The sequence below is a fragment of the Pristiophorus japonicus genome, unplaced genomic scaffold (genome assembly GCF_044704955.1).
Source record: "Pristiophorus japonicus isolate sPriJap1 unplaced genomic scaffold, sPriJap1.hap1 HAP1_SCAFFOLD_830, whole genome shotgun sequence".
In the NCBI taxonomy this organism is placed as follows: domain Eukaryota; kingdom Metazoa; phylum Chordata; class Chondrichthyes; family Pristiophoridae; genus Pristiophorus; species Pristiophorus japonicus.
Window position 1 is genome coordinate 7,501 of NW_027254752.1, and position 19,563 is coordinate 27,063.

Sequence of the window (19,563 nt, forward strand, 5' to 3'; positions counted from 1 at the left end):
ACATACATATACACACACACATATACACAAATGTACATGCATATACACACACACATACATATACACACATATACATACATACACACACACATACATATGCACAAATATACATACATATACACATATACATACACATATACACACACACATATACACACACTCATACATATACACAAATATATATACATACACACACACACATACACAAATATATATCCATATACACACACATACATATACACAAATATATATACATATACACACACACACATATACATATACACAAAAATATATACATATACACACACATACATATACACACACTTCCATATACACAAATATATATACATATACACACACTCATACATATACACAAATATATATATACATATACACAAATATATATACATATACACACACATACATATACACACATATACAAAAATATATATACATATACACACACACACATACATATACACAAATATATATACATACACACACACACATACATATACACATATATACATATACACACATACATATACAGAAATATATATACATATACACACACATACATATACAGAAATATATATACATGTACACACACATACATATACAGAAATTTATATACATATACACACACACATACATATACAGAAATATATATACATATACACACACATACATATACACAAATATATATATACATATATACACACATGCATATACACAAATATATATACATATGCACACACACATATACACACACATACATATACACGCACGCATACATATACACAAATATATATACATATACACACACATACATATACTCATACACATACACATGCATATACACACACATACATATACACAAGTGTATATACATATACACATACATGTACACAAATATATATACATATACACATACATACACACACAAAAATGCATATACATATACACATACATACACAAATGTATATACATATACAAACAAATGTATATACATGTATAAACATATACACACAAATGTATATACATATATACACACAAATATATATACATATATACAAATATACACACAAATATTTATACATATTACACATACATATATATTTACACACACACAAACACAAATGGGGGTTTTTGAGAAAGACGGGTTTGGGAGAAAGGGGTGATATCGACGAGAGGGGACAAGTCATGACAGGAGAGCTCGGTCGGGTGTTATGCTCCTCCTATACCATGTGGGAACTCAGGGACGACTCCAATGTCCCTGACGACTATGTGTGCAGGAAGTGTATCCACCTCCAGCTCCTGACGGTCTGCGTTGCGGAGTTGGAGCTGAGGGTGGATTCACTCTGGAGCATCCACGATGCTGAGAATGACGTGAGTATCACGTGTAGCGAGTTGTTCGTACTACAGAGAAAAAGTCCACAGCCAGATAGGAAATGGAAGACCAACAGGAAGAGCAGTGCAAGGAAGGTACCCCTGCAAAACAGATACACTGCTTTGGGTACTGTTGAGGGGGATGACTCATCAGGGAAAGGCAGCAGCAGCCAAGTTCATGGCACCGTGGCTGGCTCTGTTGCACAGGAGGGCAGGAAAAAGAGTGGGAGAGCGATAGTGATAGGGGATTCAATTGTAAGGGGAATAGATAGGCGTTTCTGCGGCCGCAACCGAGACTCCAGGATGGTATGTTGCCTCCCTGGTGCAAGGGTCAAGGATGTCTCGGAGCGGGTGCAGGACATTCTAAAAAGGGAGGGAGATCAGCCAGTTGTCGTGGTGCACATTGGTACCAACGACATAGGTAAAAAAAGGGATGAGGTCCTACGAAACGAATTTAAGGAGCTAGGAGCTAAATTAAAAAATAGGACCTCAAAAGTAGTAATCTCGGGATTGCTAACAGTGCCACGTGATAGTCAGAGTAGGAATTGCAGGATAGCGCAGATGAATACGTGGCTTGAGCAGTGGTGCAGCAGGGAGGGATTCAAATTCCTGGGGCATTGGAACCGGTTCTGGGGGAGGTGGGACCAGTACAAACCGGACGGTCTGCACCTGGGCAGGACCGGAACCAATGTCCTAGGGGGAGTGTTTGCTAGTGCTGTTGGGGAGGAGTTAAACTAATATGGCAGGGGGATGGGAACCAATGCAGGGAGACAGAGGGAAACAAAAAGAAGGCAAAAGCAAAAGACAGAAAGGAGATGAGGAAAAGTGGAGGGCAGAGAAACCCAAGGCAAAGAACAAAAAGGGCCACTGTACAGCAAAATTCTAAAAGGACAAAGGGTGTTAAAAAAACAAGCCTGAAGGCTTTGTGTCTTAATGCAAGGAGTATCCACAATAAGATGGATGAATTAACTGTGCAAATAGATGTTAACAAATATGATGTGATTGGGATTACGGAGACGTGGCTCCAGGATGATCAGGGCTGGGAACTCAACATCCAGGGGTATTCAACATTCAGGAAAGATAGAATAAAAGGAAAAGGAGGTGGGGTAGCATTGCTGGTTAAGGAGGAAATTAAGGCAACAGTTCGGAGGGACATTAGCTTGGATGATGTGGAATCTATATGGGTAGAGCTGCAGAACACCAAAGGGCAAAAAACGTTAGTGGGAGTTGTGTACAGACCTCCAAACAGTAATAGGGATGTTGGGGAGGGCATCAAACATGAAATTAGGGGTGCGTGCAATAAAGGTGCAGCAGTTATTATGGGTGACTTTAATATGCACATAGATTGGGCTAACCAAACTGGAAGCAATACGGTGGAGGAGGATTTCCTGGAGTGCATAAGAGATGGCTTTTTAGACCAATATGTTGAGGAACCAACTAGGGGGGAGGCCATCTTAGACTGGGTGTTGTGTAATGAGAGAGGATTAATTAGCAATCTCATTGTGCGAGGCCCCTTGGGGAAGAGTGTCCATAATATGGTGGAATTCTGCATTAGGATGGAGAATGAAACAGTTAATTCAGAGACCATGGTCCAGAACTTAAAGAAGGGTAACTTTGAAGGTATGAGGCGTGAATTGGCTAGGATAGATTGACGAATGATACTGAAGGGGTTGACTGTGGATGGGCAATGGCAGACATTTAGAGACCGCATGGATGAACTACGACAATTGTACATTCCTGTCTGGCGTAAAAATAAAAAAGGGAAGGTGGCTCAACCATGGCTATCAAGGGAAATCAGGGATAGTATTAAAGCCAAGGAAGTGGCATACAAATTGGCCAGAAATAGCAGCGAACCCAGGGACTGGGAGAAATTTAGAACTCAGCAGAGGAGGACAAAGGGTTTGATTAGGGCAGGGAAAATGGAGTACGAGAAGAAGCTTGCAGGGAACATTAAGACGGATTGCAAAAGTTTCTATAGATATGTAAAGAGAAAAAGGTTAGTAAAGACAAACGTAGGTCCCCTGCAGTCAGAATCCGGGGAAGTCATAACGGGGAACAAAGAAATGGCGGACCAATTGAACAAGAACTCTGGTTCGGTATTCACTAAGGAGGGCACAAACAACCTTCCGGATATAAAAGGGGTCGGAGGGTCTAGTAAGGAGGAGGAACTGAGGGAAATCCTTATTAGTCGGGAAATTGTATTGGGGAAATTGATGGGATTGAAGGCCGATAAATCCCCAGGGCCTGATGGACTGCATCCCAGAGTACTTAAGGAGGTGGCCTTGGAAATAGTGGATGCATTGACAGTCATTTTCCAACATTCCATTGACTTTGGAGTGGAGTGGAGGGTAGCCAATGTAACCCCACTTTTTAAAAAAGGAGAGAGATAACAGGGAATTATAGACCAGTCAGCCTGACATCGGTAGTGGGTAAAATGATGGAATCAATTATTAAGGATGTCATAGCAGTGCATTTGGAAAGAGGTGATATGATAAATCCATGCTGACTTGGACCTGTGAAAGGGAAACCATGCTTGACAAATCTTCTGGAATTGTTTGAGGATGTTTCCAGGAGAGTGGACAAGGGAGAACCAGTTGATGTGGTATATTTGGACTTTCAGAAGGCTTTCGACAAGGTCCCACACAAGAGATTGATGTGCAAAGTTAGAGCACATGGGATTGGGGGTAGTGTGCTGACATGGATTGAGAACTGGTTGTCAGACAGGAAGCAAAGAGTAGGAGTAAATGGGGACTTTTCAGAATGGCAGGCAGTGACTAGTGGGGTACCGCAAGGTTCTGTGCTGGGGCCCCAGCTGTTTACACTGTACATTAATGATTTAGACGAGGGGATTAAATGTAGTATCTCCAAATTTGCGGATGACACTAAGTTGGGTGGCAGTGTGAGCTACGAGGAGGATGCTATGAGGCTGCAGAGCGACTTGGATAGGTTAGGTGAGTGGGCAAATGCATGGCAGATGAAGTATAATGTGGATAAATGTGAGGTTATCCACTTTGGTGGTAAAAATAGAGAGACTATTATCTGAATGGTGACAGATTAGGAAAAGGGGAGGTGCAAAGAGACCTGGGTGTCATGGTACATCAGTCATTGAAGGTTGATATGCAGGTACAGCAGGCGGTTAAGAAAGCAAATGGCATGTTGGCCTTCATAGCGAGGGGATTTGAGTACAGGGGCAGGGAGGTGTTACTACAGTTGTACAGGGCCTTGGTGAGGCCACACCTGGAGTATTGTGTACAGTTATGGTCTCCTAACCTGAGGAAGGACATTCTTGCTATTGAGGGAGTGCAGCGAAGATTCACCAGACTGATTCTCGGGATGGTGGGACTGACCTATCAAGAAAGATTGGATCAACTGGGCTTGTATTCACTGGAGTTCAGAAGAATGAGAGGGGACCTCATAGAAACGTTTAAAATTCTGACGGGGTTAGACAGGTTAGATGCAGGAAGAATATTCCCAATGTTGGGGAAGTCCAGAACCAGGGGACACAGTCTAAGGATAAGGGGTAAGCCATTTAGGACCGAGATGAGGAGGAATTTCTTCACTCAGAGAGTAGTGAACCTGTGGAATTCTCTACCACAGAAAGTTGTTGAGGCCAATTCACTAAATATATTCAAAAAGGAGTTAGATGTAGTCCTTACTACTAGGGGGATCAAGGGGTATGGCGAGAAAGCAGGAATGGGGTACTGAAGTGCATGTTCAGCCATGAACTCATTGAATGGTGGTGCAGGCTAGAAGGGCCGAATGGCCTACTCCTGCACCTATTTTCTATGTTTCTAAGAGATAGATGGGGCGGGGGGGGGGGGGGGGTTAGAAAGAGACGGGGGCATGAGGAGAGAGGGGAGGTGGAGAAAGAGATGGGGTGGGGTAAAAGATAAAGACGGGGCGGGAGAGAAAGAGACGGAGGGAGGTGGGGGGGGGCGAGTAAGAGACAAGGGGGGTGAGGAGAAAGACGGGACGGGGAGGAGAAGGAGACGGGGGAGGGGAGAGAAAGAGACGGGGGGTGGGTAGTGAAAGATCCTGGGTGGGGGGGGGGGGCGGGGGAGAAGAGAATGCGACATGGGGTGAGGAGAGAGAGACACGGGGGTGGCGGGTGAGAGACACGGTGTTGTGGGGTGGTAGAAAGAGATGGGGGGGTGGGGAGAGGGGGCGAAAGAGAGGGGGAATGGGGAGGGGGAAGAGAATGTTTTTTTTCTATAGCTAAAGATCGCCTTAAAGCCACCTTGTCTCAGGCGATCTGCAGGGTCGCTGGTATATCGGTGGCAAGTTAATTTCGTGGTCCACGCGCAGTCTGTCCACCAATTTCGAGCCCCCAGCCTTCGATACTCTCCTTTTGTCCTTATTGGAACTTTTGATTTGTATCCTTTACATCTCCTGTTGAAATATTTTGGTTGTTGATCTATATTTACCATTCTTCCTTCTATTTAATCTGGGCAAAGTCTTTTGTTGCATTATAATTCAGCATTTTTAAAATAAAAGATATTGCTGAGCAATTGTAATACTGAATTAATTCATCAGGATGAAATAGACTCTATAGAAATTACTCCACCAGTGACATTTAATGCGGGTTAAATATCATTCTCAATGCACAGGCTCAATTTAATCAGTGATAAGATCATAAGAAATAGGTACAGGAGTCAGCCATACGGCCCCTCGAGCCTGCTCCGCCATTCAATAAGATCATGGCTGATCTGATCCTGGACTCAGCTCCACTTCCCATAACCCCTTATTGCTCTAGAAACTGTCTTAAATTTATTTCATGTCTCAGCTTCCACAGTTCTCCGAGGCAGCAAATTCCACAGATTTACAACTCTCGGACAGAAGAAATTCTTCATCTCCGTTTTAAATGGGCGGCCACTTATTCTAAGATCATGCCCTCTAGTTCTCGTCTCCTCCATCAGTGGAAACATCCTCTCTGCATCCACCTTGTCAAGCCCCCTCAATCTTATACATTTCGATAAGATCACCTCTCATTCTTCTGAATTCCAATGAGTAGAGGCCCAACCTACTCAACCTTTCCTCAGTCAACCCCCTCATCCCGGAATCAACCTAGTGAACCTTCTCTGAACTGCCTCCAAAGCAAGTATATCCTTTCATATATATGGAAAACAAAGCTGCACAGTATTCCAGGTGTGGCCGCACCAATACCTAGTACAGCTGTAGCAAGACTTCCCTGCTTTTATACTCCATCCCCTGTGCAATAAAGGCCAAGATATCATTGGCCTTCCTGATCACTTGCTGTACCTGCATACTAACCTTTTGTGTTTCATGCACAAGTACCCTCAGGTCCCACTGTACTACAGCACTTAAATAACTTGCTCTTTGATTTTTTTTCTGCCAAAGCGCATGACCTCACACTTTCCAATATTATACTCCATCTGCCAAATTTTTGCCCACTCACTTAGCCTGTCTAAATCCTTTTGCAGATTGAGTCCTCCTCACACATTGCTTTTCCTCCCATCTTTGTATTGTCAGCAAATTTGGCTACGTTACACTCAGTTCCTTCTTCCAAGTCGTTAATATAGATTGTAAATAGTTGGGGTCCCAGCACTAATCCCTGCGGCATCCCACTAGTTACTGGTTGCCAACCAGAGAATGAAACATTTATCCCGACTCTGTTTTTGGTTAGTTAGCCAATCCTCTATCCATGCTAATATATTACCACCAACCCCGTGAACTTTTATTTTGTGCAATAACGTTTTATGTGGCACCTTGTCAAATGCCTTCTGGAAGTCCAAATACATCACATCCATTGGTTCTCCTTTATCCACACTGTTCGTTACATCCTCAAAAGAACTCCAGCAAATTTGTCAAACATGACTTCCCCTTCATAAATCCATGTCGACGCTGCCTGATCGAATTTTGCTTTTCCAAATGTCCTGCTACTGCTTCTTTAATAATGGACTCCCAACATTTTCCCTACCACAGATGTTAGGCTAACTGATCTATAGTTTCCTGCTTTTTGTCTGCCTCCTTTTTTTTTAAATAGTGACGTTACATTTGCAGTTTTCCAATCTGCTGGGACTTCCCCAGAATCCAGGTCATTTTGGTAAATTACAACCAATGCATCCACAATCCCTCCACTACTTCTCAAGACCCTAGGATGCAAGCCATCAGGTCCAGGGGAGTTATCTGCCTTTAGCCCCATTATCTTACGGAATACCATCTCCTTAGTGATGAAGAGTTCCTACCCCCGTATAGCCCCTTGACTATCCACTGTTGGAATATTGTTAGTGTCCTCTACCGTAAGGACTGATACAAAATATTTGTTCAGAGTTTCTGCCATCTCCATGTTCCCCCATTACTAGTTCCCCGGTCTCGTCCTCTAAGGGACCAACATTTACTTTAGCCACTCTTTTCCTTTTTATATACTTATTGAAACTCTTCCTATCTGTTTCCAGATTGGATCGGAAGCTACTCTTTAATATGCTGGAGATGAGCTTTTCTCATTATGAATCTATGTTTACTGCATTGTGTTCCTATCCAGACATCACCAAAAAATTTTCAGAATTCGATAACTTGGGCTTTCTGCTGTAGTACATAGAAAATGTGAATGAGGATGAACTTAATATATATGCAGTGACAAAAGACATCATTTCAGAAGTTGTTTTTAAATCCAAATAAATATATTTTGTACTTTGTATAATACATATATACATGAGATATTGCAGCATATATTGTATTAAATATTTTGAAACACAGTAAAGGCATTGAATCGAAACATAAGAAAACATTTTATGGTAACATGCCACACGCCAGTGTAGTAAAGATTTTTGAACACCAAATAAAAAGATCCAGACTTCAGATTAAAAGGCCACTTACAACATATTTTAATGAGAAATGCTTTACACAGACCTTGAAGCTTAAAAACACGAGTCACTTTCCGGTTCAAGTTCAATGAGGTAGCATACCATGTGCAACTATAATCTGAATGTAAACTGGTCTAGGGCTTGCATGGTGTATTTTAGTTGCTTAAATAGTAAATGCCAGATTCCTTTTGACCATTACGGATTGCAACATGGTATTAACTTAAAATCAAAACTTGCCAAAGAATTTACAGTGCACAAAAACAAAAACTGCTCTGTAGGCAGCAATTGCATGATGTTAATACAGCCACAGCTGTTTACCAGCAGTGCAGAACAAATTCTGCATCTGTATATACTCCACTTAATTCACAACATAGAGCAGAAACAATACCAAAGATGAGTACAAATTAAAACAAAGCTGGTATTATTTGGACAATGCTTTTCGTGAGCCAAGTTCTTGTAACAAATATATATCCTTGCTCATTTTGGTTTTCAACTTCAGGAACCAATCCATAGAGTGTGAAAATGCATATGAAATTGTATAAATTTAGCAACTACACTACTACAAATTAGTGAAGCATTTTCATGTTGTCAAATAAAATACAGTAAGATGGCACAGTTTAACACTGGATTCACAATAACACTGGATTTTTCAAGCACATATTGGATATTTCACAAACCAAGTGTTCAACATTCTTGAACAGAAAAGCTCACAGGATTTTAACAAAGGTGATAGGAATTAGAATAAATCTTCTAAACTGATGAATGGCACAGTGTTTTCGGGTCTTTAAATCAGTACGGATTCAAATTACAGTATTTAATTAAGTATTTACAAAATATCAAGCAGGGAATGAAGGAAGGAAAAAAAATTAAAATCAGCAGTAGATGTCAGAGAAAATACAACTCAGAGTTGGGAGGGAAGGGAAAGAGAGAAAAGTTAATTTTCCTGCACCAGTTAAAGCAATTTATTTCTTACTACAGATACTCCTCCGATTCTGAACATAGTTTCACTTGTAGGGAGTTGAAGTCATATTTCAGAGATAGGCGAGAGCTGAAAATCGATCTTAACAGAATGTCAAAAGAGGTGCATTCACTGGAGATTCACTGCTAGCCATTTGCATTCAGTGATGGCAGAAGCATGTTGAAACTATACTTTTTTATTCATTTAAAAAAAATCAGTCTCTTGGGCAAAATTAGTGACAGAAAATAGATCCTCGTTCTTTGAAATCTAGAATTTAGTATCAGGTAAGATGGCCATTCTCACCTAGATCTACACCAATTAAACAGATCAAGGTTTGTAAGTTTATTACAATGGGAACAACATTCATAAGTGGATGTCAATACATACATGTTAAAGCCAGTTAAAAAATAAATTTTAAGGGATTTAAACAGATGTGGTTTACCAAAAAGTCTAAAGGCAAGACAACAGTTACCAATGCAAAAATAGCCAAGAGGGGTTCAGACTCGAGAAGTCATGTGTGAGGATGTGGCTTTTCTACCAAAATTTCCCCTATGATTAACTTTATAAACTCAACTAAACAGAGAAGTACCAGGCAGAGGACAAGCAATTAATGATTTGCTGGAGAGTTGGGGCAGAAAGCGAAGAATCAATCCGCCTAACAATTTACTTAAGTGGTACTGAATAATTAGACTTGGAGTAGGCCTAGCTGAAAACAAAAAAACCCCACAAAGGATCAATTATGCCTCCAAATAAAGGTTGCAAATATTGAAATCTTATTTTGTGATAAGTAAGCTCTCCTGATGGTCTGGTTGGTAGTCACTGCCCAGTGTAGTACAGGTTGAACCTCTCTTATCCGGAACCCTCGAAACCTGGCCTGTTCTGGATAAGGGATTTTTCCGGACAAAGGGTGGTCACGTTAAATTGGATGGTACAGGTACTGAGCAAGGAGATATCGGGGCTGGCTGGCTTGGGAGTGCGGCAGAGAGATCATTTGGGGGGAGGGCGGTGGATCGCAGGGTCAGGCCAGCGATTGCGGAAGTCGGCAGTGAGAAAGGACTTCAATTTGTTCATATCGGAGTTCTGCGCATGTGCCACCCAGTGGCGGTTCTGGACGAGGGGTGGTTCAACCAGTACTGAAATCAGAGACGATCTCAATCAACCTCTGATGTGATACGGTGGAATTCACTTGCAAAAGCAGGTAGTTTATTTCAGTACCTGAGAGCTAGAGCGAGAACAGAAAACTCCATCAGGTTTTCTACTCTTAATCGAAACCAGTGACCATTTAGAAAGCTGGTGTGTGTTCACATTAAATGAGAACTGGATCAGGGCTTTATTGCAGTGCTCTCTACCCATGAGCAGCTCACTAAAGCTCATCAGCTGGACTCACTTGAGCATCCAGCTGAATGATACACCAATGGGCCAGCAGGTGTGGTGGAATTGTAAACTGTGGGTCATTGCCTCCAGGACAGAAGGTGGGAAAGATTGCAAAAAAAAAAAATTGCACTCTTAATGGCAAAGTCAAAATTGAGGACTATGCTTCAACTTACCAAACTAGAGACAGCACATTTTCCTACAGTGCTGTACAACCTGCATCAGTGATACAGTTAAACCCAAACATTAATAATGGCAATTTCCCTGTGCTCCTAAAAATGGCATTAGGAATGAGATCAGCTGGAAGCATTGGTTTGGTATCATTTGTGATGTGTATAAATGGCATTGTATATGCAAAGAATGACACAAACCTTCCGAATCCAGAGAGCATCATACTACACATAAGATGTGTGGACAGAACTCCCAGATCATAGTTCTTCAAATCTTTCTATAAATAGTGCACATGGACCGTGTGCCATCCACTCAATTATAACAACTGAAGCAAAGTAAATTTCCCTATACACTGTCCTAACTCCATCTTCAGAAATAGCACTATGAATTTTACGTCCCAGATCTGCCACTCTTTGCTTCTTGCAATGGACAAAGACTTCCAAATTATGCTCAGTTATGTGCTGTGAACTTGTATTTACTCGGAGTGGCTGACTCTGCCCAAAGTCATTTCACCCAGGACTCTAAGCTTTGAGATAGAATATTTTCCAAACATATTTTCCAATCAACATTGCTTGGTTTCAACGACAACTTGAGGTGAAAGGGCAGTTCTAACCCATGTCACTTAGTCCCTTGTGTGTGCATTTTCTTTGACTAGATTTTTCTTGATTTATATGGGAAGGAATGACTTGCTGTTCAGTTTAATTATACAAGTCTAAAGATTACATTACTTTGGTTCGGATTGGGCTTTAAAAAGTTTGTCATGGATAGATTGGATCAAAAGGCAACACTGATACCAACACTAGATTTTGAAAACACATTTGGATTGCAGCTATAAACCCCCATCAGGTCAACATCACAATGATCGAAGACGTCGTCGGGTCACAAATACCAATACACGGCGAATGGCAATAAGGCGATCTTTGAGCGAGTTCATTGAGAGAACAGCCAGCTGAGCACGACTTTCTAAAGGTAATACAGCTAACAGCCACCAGCACCAGGCAGGACCATTTTGACTTGACTGCAATTAAAAAAAAACGCAAGTTAATATATTTGCCTTTGTATTCGAGTGCTAACAGTTTCAAACCATATACAGTACCAAAAAGGATAGAGATGTTCCATGCCAATTACTACTATAACTTGGGAATCTAAATATGTCCTGCTATAGGTATCTAAAGAGGTACAAATAGTTGGAATACACAAGTCACAAACCTGGGTCTAAATCTGATATTTCTATCATTCTGGACTGTCAACATTTTCACAGTAGGATCTGCAACAAAAACTACCACTTGCAATTTACTCTTTTTTTAAAAAAAAAGTTATGAAAATCTTCTCCCTCAGCCACCCGCTTTAAGGCCTCCAACCAAAGCTATTCAGTTGACTCAGAGAGGGTGTTTGACATGGTAATTTTGTTTCCTTCCCCCTCCTACTGCATAGTGGCCAATATCAGAAATTCAGCAACACACACTCGAATTTTGCGTTAAGAATAATGGTAAGGCTAACAGCGCTCACTGTTATTCTGGGGTAAATCGGACAGCAACTTCTGGCATCTACACAGTTACATTGGATAACAAGCACAGAAATAGGTCATTCGGCCCAACCAGTCCTCGCGTATATGCTTCACTCAACTGTCCTCTCGTCTTTCCTAATCTCTCAGCATAACCCTCTATTTCCTTCTCCCTCATATGCTTATCTAGCCTCCCCTTAAATGCATCTATACTATTCACTTCAACGACTCCATGTGATAGCAAGTTCCACATTCTCACCACTCACTGGTGAAGGATGTCTCGGAGTGGCTGCAGGACATTCTGGAGGGGGATGGCGAACAGCTAGTTGTCATGGTGCATATATGTATCAACGATATAGGTAAAAAACGGGATGAGGTCCTACAAGCTGAATTTAGGGAGCTAGGAGTTAAATTAAAAAGTAGGACCTCAAAAGGTAGTAATCTCAAGATTGCTACCAGTGCCACGTGGTAGTCAGAGTAGAAATAGCAGGATAGTTAAGATGAATACTTGGGATGGAGAATGGTGCAAGAGGGAAGGATTCAAATTCCTGGGACATTGGAACCGGTTCTGGAGGAGGTGGGTCCAGTACAAACCGGACGGTCTGCATCTGGGCAGGACCGGAACCGATTTCCTAGGAGTGTTTGCAAGTGCTGTTGGGGAGGGGGATGGGAATCTATGCAGGGAGACAGAGGGAAGTAAAATGGGGGCAGAGGCAAAAGGAAGAAAGGAGATAAGGAAAAGTGGAGGGCATAGAAATCAAAAGGCAAAAATCAAAAAGGGACACATTACAACATAATTCTAAAAGGGCTAAGAGTGTTAAAAAAACAAGCCTGAAGGCTGTGTCTCAATGCGAGGAGCATTCATAATAAGGTGGATGAATTATCTGCGCAGATAGCTGTTAATGGAAATGATGTAATTGGGATTAGAGAGACATGGGTCCAGGGTGACCAAGGCTGGGAACTCAACATCCAAGGGTATTCAATATTCAGGAAGGATAGACAGAAAAGAAAAGGAGGTGGGGTAGCGTTGCTGGTTAAAGAGGAGATTAACAATAGTAAGGAAGGACATTAAGTTTGGATGATGTGGAATCTGTATGGGTAGAGCTGCTGAACACCAAAGGGCAGAAAACACTAATGGGAGTTGTGTACAGACCACCAAACCGTAGTAGTGAGGTTGGGGATGGCATCAAACAGGAAATTAGGGATTCGTGCAATAAAGGTACAGCAGTTATCATGGGTGACTTTAATCTACATATAGATTGGGCTAACCAAATTGGTAGCAATACGGTGGAGGAGGATTTCCTGGAGTGTATAAGGGATGGTTTGAGACCAATATGTCGAGGAATCAACGAGAGGGCTGGCCATCCTAGACTGGGTGTTGTGTAATGAGAGGGGATTAATTAGCAATCTTGTTGTGCGAGGCCCCTTAGCGAAGAGTGACCATACTATGGTAGAATTCTTCATTAAGATGGAGAGCGACACAGTTAATTCAGAGACTACGGTCCTGAACTTAAGGAAAGGTAACTTCAATGGTATGAGACGTAAATTGGCTAGAATAGACTAGAATAGAATAGAATGATGCTAAAAGGGTTGACGGTGGATAGGCAATGGCAAACATTTAAAGATCACATGGATGAACTTCAACAATTGTATATCTCTGCCTGGCGTTAAAATAAAACGGGGAAGGTGGCTCAACCGTGGCTAAGGGGGGAAATTAAGAATAGTGTTAAAGCCAAGGAAGAGGCATATAAATTGGCCAGAATACTTAGAAATAGTGGATGCATTGGTGGTCATTTTCCAACCTTCTATAGACTCTGGATCATAACATAACATAAGAATTAGGAACAGGAGTAGGCCATCTAGCCCCTCAAGCCTGCTCCGCCATTCAACAAGATCATGGCTGATCTGGCCGTGGACTAAGTCCACTTACCCGCCCACTCCCCATAACCCTTAATTCCCTTATTGGTTAAAAATTTATCTATCTGTGATTTGAATACATTCAATGAGCTAGCCTCAACTGCTTCCTTGGGCAGAGAATTCCAGATTCACAACCCTCTGGGAGAAGAAATTCCTTCTCAACTCGGTTTTAAATTGGCGCCCCCGTATTTTGAGGCTGTGCCCCCTAGTTCTAGTCTCCCCGACCAGTGGAAACAACCTCTCTGCTCTATCTTGTCTATCCCCTTCATCATTTTAAATGTTTCTATAAGATCACCCCTCATCCTTCTGAACTCCAACGAGTAAAGACCCAGTCTACTCAATCTAGCATCATAAGGTAACCCTCTCATCTCCGGAATCAGCCTAGTGAATGGTCTCTGTACCCCCTCCAAAGCTAGTACATCCTTCCTTAAGGTGACCAAAACTGCACGCAGTACTCCAGGTGCAGCCTCACCAATACCCTGTACAGTTGCAGCAGGACCACCCTGCTTTTGTACTCCATCCCTCTCGCATTGAAGGCCAACATTCCATTCGCCTTTCTGATTACCTGCTGCACCTGCAAACTAACTTTGAGATTCATGCACAAGGACCCCCAGCATCATGTAATTTCTCCCCATTCAAATAATATTCCCTTTTACTGTTTTTTTTCAACCCCAAGGTGGATGACCTCACATTTTCCGACATTGTATTCCATCTGCCAAACCTTAGCCCATTCGCTTAACCTATCTAAATTTCTTTGCAGCCTCTGTGCCCTCTACACAACCCGCTTTCCCACTAATCTTTGTGTCATCTGCAAATTTTGTTACACTACACTCTGTCCCCTCTTCCAGGTCATCTATGTATATTGTAAACAGTTGTGGTCCCAGCACCGATCACTGTGGCACACCACTCACCACCGATTTCCAACCCGAAAAGGACTCATTTATCCCGACTCTCTGCTTTCTGTTAGCCAGCCAATTCTCGATCCATGCTAATACATTTCCTCTGACTCCGCGTACCTTTATCTTCTGCAGTAACCTTTTGTGTGGCACCTTATCGAATGCCTTTTGGAAATCTAAATACACCACATCCATCGGTACACCTCTATTCACCATGCTCATTATATCCTCAAAGAATTCCAGTAAATTAGTTAAACATGATTTCCCCTTCATGAATCCATGTTGCGTCTGCTTGATTGCACTATTCCTATCTCGATGTCCCACTATTTCTTCCTTAATGATAGCTTCAAGCATTTTCCCCAATACAGATGTTAAACTAACTGGCCTATAGTTACCTGCCCTTTGTCTGCCCCATTTTTTAAAAACAGAGGCGTTACATTAGCTGCTTTCCAATCTGCTGGTACCTCCCCAGAGTCCAGAGAATTTTGGTAGATTATAACGAATGCATCTGCTATAACTTCTGCCATCTCTTAATACCCTGGGAAGCATTTCATCCGGACCAGGGGACTTGTCTACCTTGAGTCTCATTAGCCTGTCCAGCACTACCCCCCTAGTGATAGTGAGTGTCTCAAGGTCCTCTCTTCCCACATTCCTGTGACCAGCAATTTTTGGCATGGTTTTTGTGTCTTCCACTGTGAAGACCGAAGCAAAATAATTGTCTACGGTCCCAGCCATTTCCACATTTCCCATTATTAAATCCCCCTTCTCATCTTCTGAGGGACCAACATTTACCTTAGTCACTCTTCTCCGTTTTATATATCGGTAAAAGCTTTTACTATCTGTTTTTATGTTTTGTGCAAGTTTACTTTCGTAATCTATCTTTCCTTTCTTTATTGCTTTCTTAGTCATTCTTTGCTGTCGTTTAAAATCTTCCCAATCTTCTAGTTTCCCACTAACCTTGGCCACCGGATATGCATTGGTTTTTAATTTGATACTCTCCTTTATTTCTTTGGTTATCCAAGGCTGGTTATCCCTTCTTTTTGACTGGAATATATTTTTATTGAGCACTATGAAAGAGCTCCTTAAAAGTCCTCTACTGTTCCTCAATTGTGCCACCGTTTAATCTGTGTTTCCAGTCTACTTTAGCCAACTCTGCCCTCATCCCACTGTCCTCCCCTTTGTTTAAGCATTGTACGCTCGTTTGGATTGGGGTGCAGCTAATGTAACCCCACTTTTTAAAAGAGGGAGAGAGAGAAAACAGGGAATTATCGACCGGTTAGCCTGACATCGGTAGTGGGGAAAATGTTGGAATCAATTATTAAAGATGTAATAGCAATGCATTTGGAAAGCAGTGACAGGATGGGTCCAAGTCAGCATGGATTTATGAAAGGGAAATCATGCTTGACAAATCTTCTAGAATTTTTTGAGGATGTAACTAGTAGAGTGGACAAGGGAGAAACCAGTGGACGTGGTGTATTTGGACTTTAAAAAGGCTTTTGACAAGATCCCACACAAGAGATTGGTGTGCAAAATTAAAGCACATGGTATCGGGGGTAATGTATTGACGTGGATGGAAAACTGGTTGGCAGACAGGAAGTAAAGTGTAGCAATAAACAGGTCCTTTTCAGAATGGCAGGCAGTGACTAGTGGGGTACTGCAAGGTTCAGTGCTGGAACTCCAGCTATTTACAATATATATTAATGATTTAGATGAAGGAATTGAATGTAATATCTCCAAGTTTACAGATGACGCTAAGCTGGGTGGCAGTGAGCGCTGTGAGGAGGATGCTAAGAGGCTGCAGGGTGACTTGGACAGGTTAGGTGAGTGGGCAAATGCATGGCAGATGCAGTATAATGTAGATAAACTTTGGTGGCAAAACAGGAAGGTAGATTATTATCTGAACGGTGACAGATCAGGAAAAGGGGAGGTGCAACGAGACCTGGGTGTCATGGTACATCAGTCATTGAAGGTTGGCATGCAGGTACAGCAGGCGGTGATGGCCGCAAATGGCATGTTGGTTTTCATAGCGAGAGGATTGGAGTATATGAGCAGGGAGGTCTTACTGCAGTTGCACAGGGCCTTGGTGAGGCCACACCTTGAGTATTGTGTCAGTTTTGGTCTCTTAATCTGAGGAAGGACATTCTTGCTGTTGAGGGAGTGCAGTGAAGGTTCATCAGACTGATTCCTGGGATGGCAGGACTGACATAAGAAAGAAAGACTGGATCGACTAGGCTTATATTCACTGGAATTTAGAAGGATGAGAGGGGATCTCATAGAAACACACAAAATTCTGACGGGATTGGACAGGTTCGATGCAGGAAGAATGTTCCCGATGTTGGGGAAGTCCAGAACCAGGGGTCACAGTCTAAGGATAAGGGGTAAGCCATTTAGGACCAAGATGAGGAGAAACTTCTTCACTCAGAATTGTGAACCTGTGGAATTCTTTACCACAGAAAGTTGTTGAGGCAAGTTAGTTAGATATATTCAAAAGGGAGTTCGATGTGGCCCTGACAGCTGAAGGGATCAAGGGGTATGGAGAGAATGCAGGAATGAGATACTGAAGTTGCATGATCAACCATGATCATATTGAATGGTGGTGCAGGCTCGAAGGGCCAAATGGTCTACTCCTGCACCTATTTTCTAGGTTTCCACATCCTCACCACACTTTGGGTAAAGAAATTTCTTCTGAATTCCCTATTGGATTTCTTGGTGACTATCTTATATTTATGGCCTTTAGTTATGCTCTTCCCCACAAGTGGAAATATTCTCTCTATATGCACTCAATCAAAACAATTAATTTTAAAAGGCAGCTACTTAATCACACCTCAGCCTTCTTTTTTCAAGAGAGACCCAGACTTTCCTGAAATGTATACCCATGCATTTCTGGTATCTTCCTTGTAAATCTTCTCTGCCAGAACTGTACGCAGTACTCAAGTGTGGTCTAACCAAGGTTCAATGCAGGTTTAGCATAACTTCCCTACTTTCCACTTCTATACGTCGGTAAATAATCCCTAGTGCTTGACTCGCTATTTTTTATGGCCTTGCTAACCTGTGTCGTAACTTTTAGTGATTTGTACTCTAATCTCTTTGTTCTGCTACCCCACCTAGATTCTCTCTCCTCTCCTTCCCCCCCCCTGCCCAAGTAATAAGTGACCTCCCTGTTCTTCCAACAAAAACATAATACCTCACATTTTTCTGCATTGAACTTCAATTCTGCTACTTAGCCCGACTCTGCCTTCTCGGACGTCGTTCATCAGTTTATTATGGGGTGGGTACCTTATTGATGGCCTTTTGGAAATCTAGATAACTTGCATCTACTGCATTACCATGGTCTACTCTCTCTCTTACTGCTTCAAAAAATTTAATGAAGTTGGTTATCAAGGAACATAAAACACAATAGTAAAGTATTTTACAGCTTAATCAATAAAAAAAAGGAAGGTTGGGTTGGGAATAGGGCTACTAAGGGACAGACAGGATAATATCACAGGTAATAATGGAGAGATGGCAGAAATATTAAATAATTATTTTGCTTCAGTATTTACCAGGGAGATAGAACAGGTGGACATGACATTGGATGATAAGATCAGTAATGAGAGAAGTGCATTGAAAATAAAGAGGGGATATAATAAACTAACCAAACTGAGGATAAAATCCTTGGTCCGGATGGATTGCACACATTTTAAAATAAGCTAGGGAAGAGATAGCAGAGGCCTTACTGCACATATTTAATAATTAGATATAAAAAGGTGTAGGGCCAGAGGACTGGCGAATAGCTAACGTAACACCAATATTTAAGAAGGGGGACAGAACATGTACAGGGAATTATGGACTAATCAGCTTAACATCGGTGGTAGGAAAAATAATGGAATCCCCACGAAAGGAGAAAATAAAAGAACATCTAGGAACTAAAAATATAACGAATAGTCAGCCTTAGATTTCAAAAGGGAAAATCTTGCTTGACCAACCTTATTGAATTTTTTGAGGTGGTAACAGAGAGACAATGGTAATGCAGTCGAAGCAAGTTATCTAGATTTCAAAAGGCCAATTAGAGGACATTAATAAACTTGCAGAATGGACATATAATTGGCAAATAAAGTTCAACACAGATAAATGTGAGATATTACATTATAGTAGGAAGAATAGGGAGGTCACTTATTACTTGGAGGGCGAGAGTCTAGGTGCGGTTGAGGAACAAAGAGATCTTGGAGTACAAATCCCTAAAAGTTGTGACACAGGTTAGCAAGGCCATAAAAAGGCAAACCAAGCACTAGGGTATATTTCTAGAGGATAGAATTGAAAAGTAGGGAAGTTATACTAAACTTGTATCGAACCCACACTTGAGTACTGTGTACAGTTCTGGACGCCATATTATAAAAAGGAGGGGCACTGAAGATGGTGCAGAAGATTTACAAGGATGGTTCATCATCATCATCCTGAGGGTAGAAGATGCCTGTGCGTGGATTACCACACAGGCTTAACAGAGCAAGGTCTTGGTCCAGTGGCAAGGATTACCCAAGACGGCTGGAGACCTGC

General features: G+C 41.8%; 1 protein-coding gene across 3 annotated transcripts in view; it reads right to left on the minus strand.

Moving 5' to 3' along the window:
• Nucleotides 1-8,114: 8,114 nt before the first annotated feature.
• Nucleotides 8,115-19,563, minus strand: part of lonrf2 (LON peptidase N-terminal domain and ring finger 2) — a 95,184-nt gene continuing 83,735 nt past the window's right edge. For all 3 annotated transcript variants that reach the window (XM_070874455.1, XM_070874454.1, XM_070874456.1), the window contains one exon: nt 8,115-11,731. In XM_070874455.1, the coding sequence (XP_070730556.1) occupies nt 11,567-11,731 (165 nt within the window). In that variant the 3' untranslated portion in view covers nt 8,115-11,566. The remainder of the gene's footprint in view (nt 11,732-19,563) is intronic.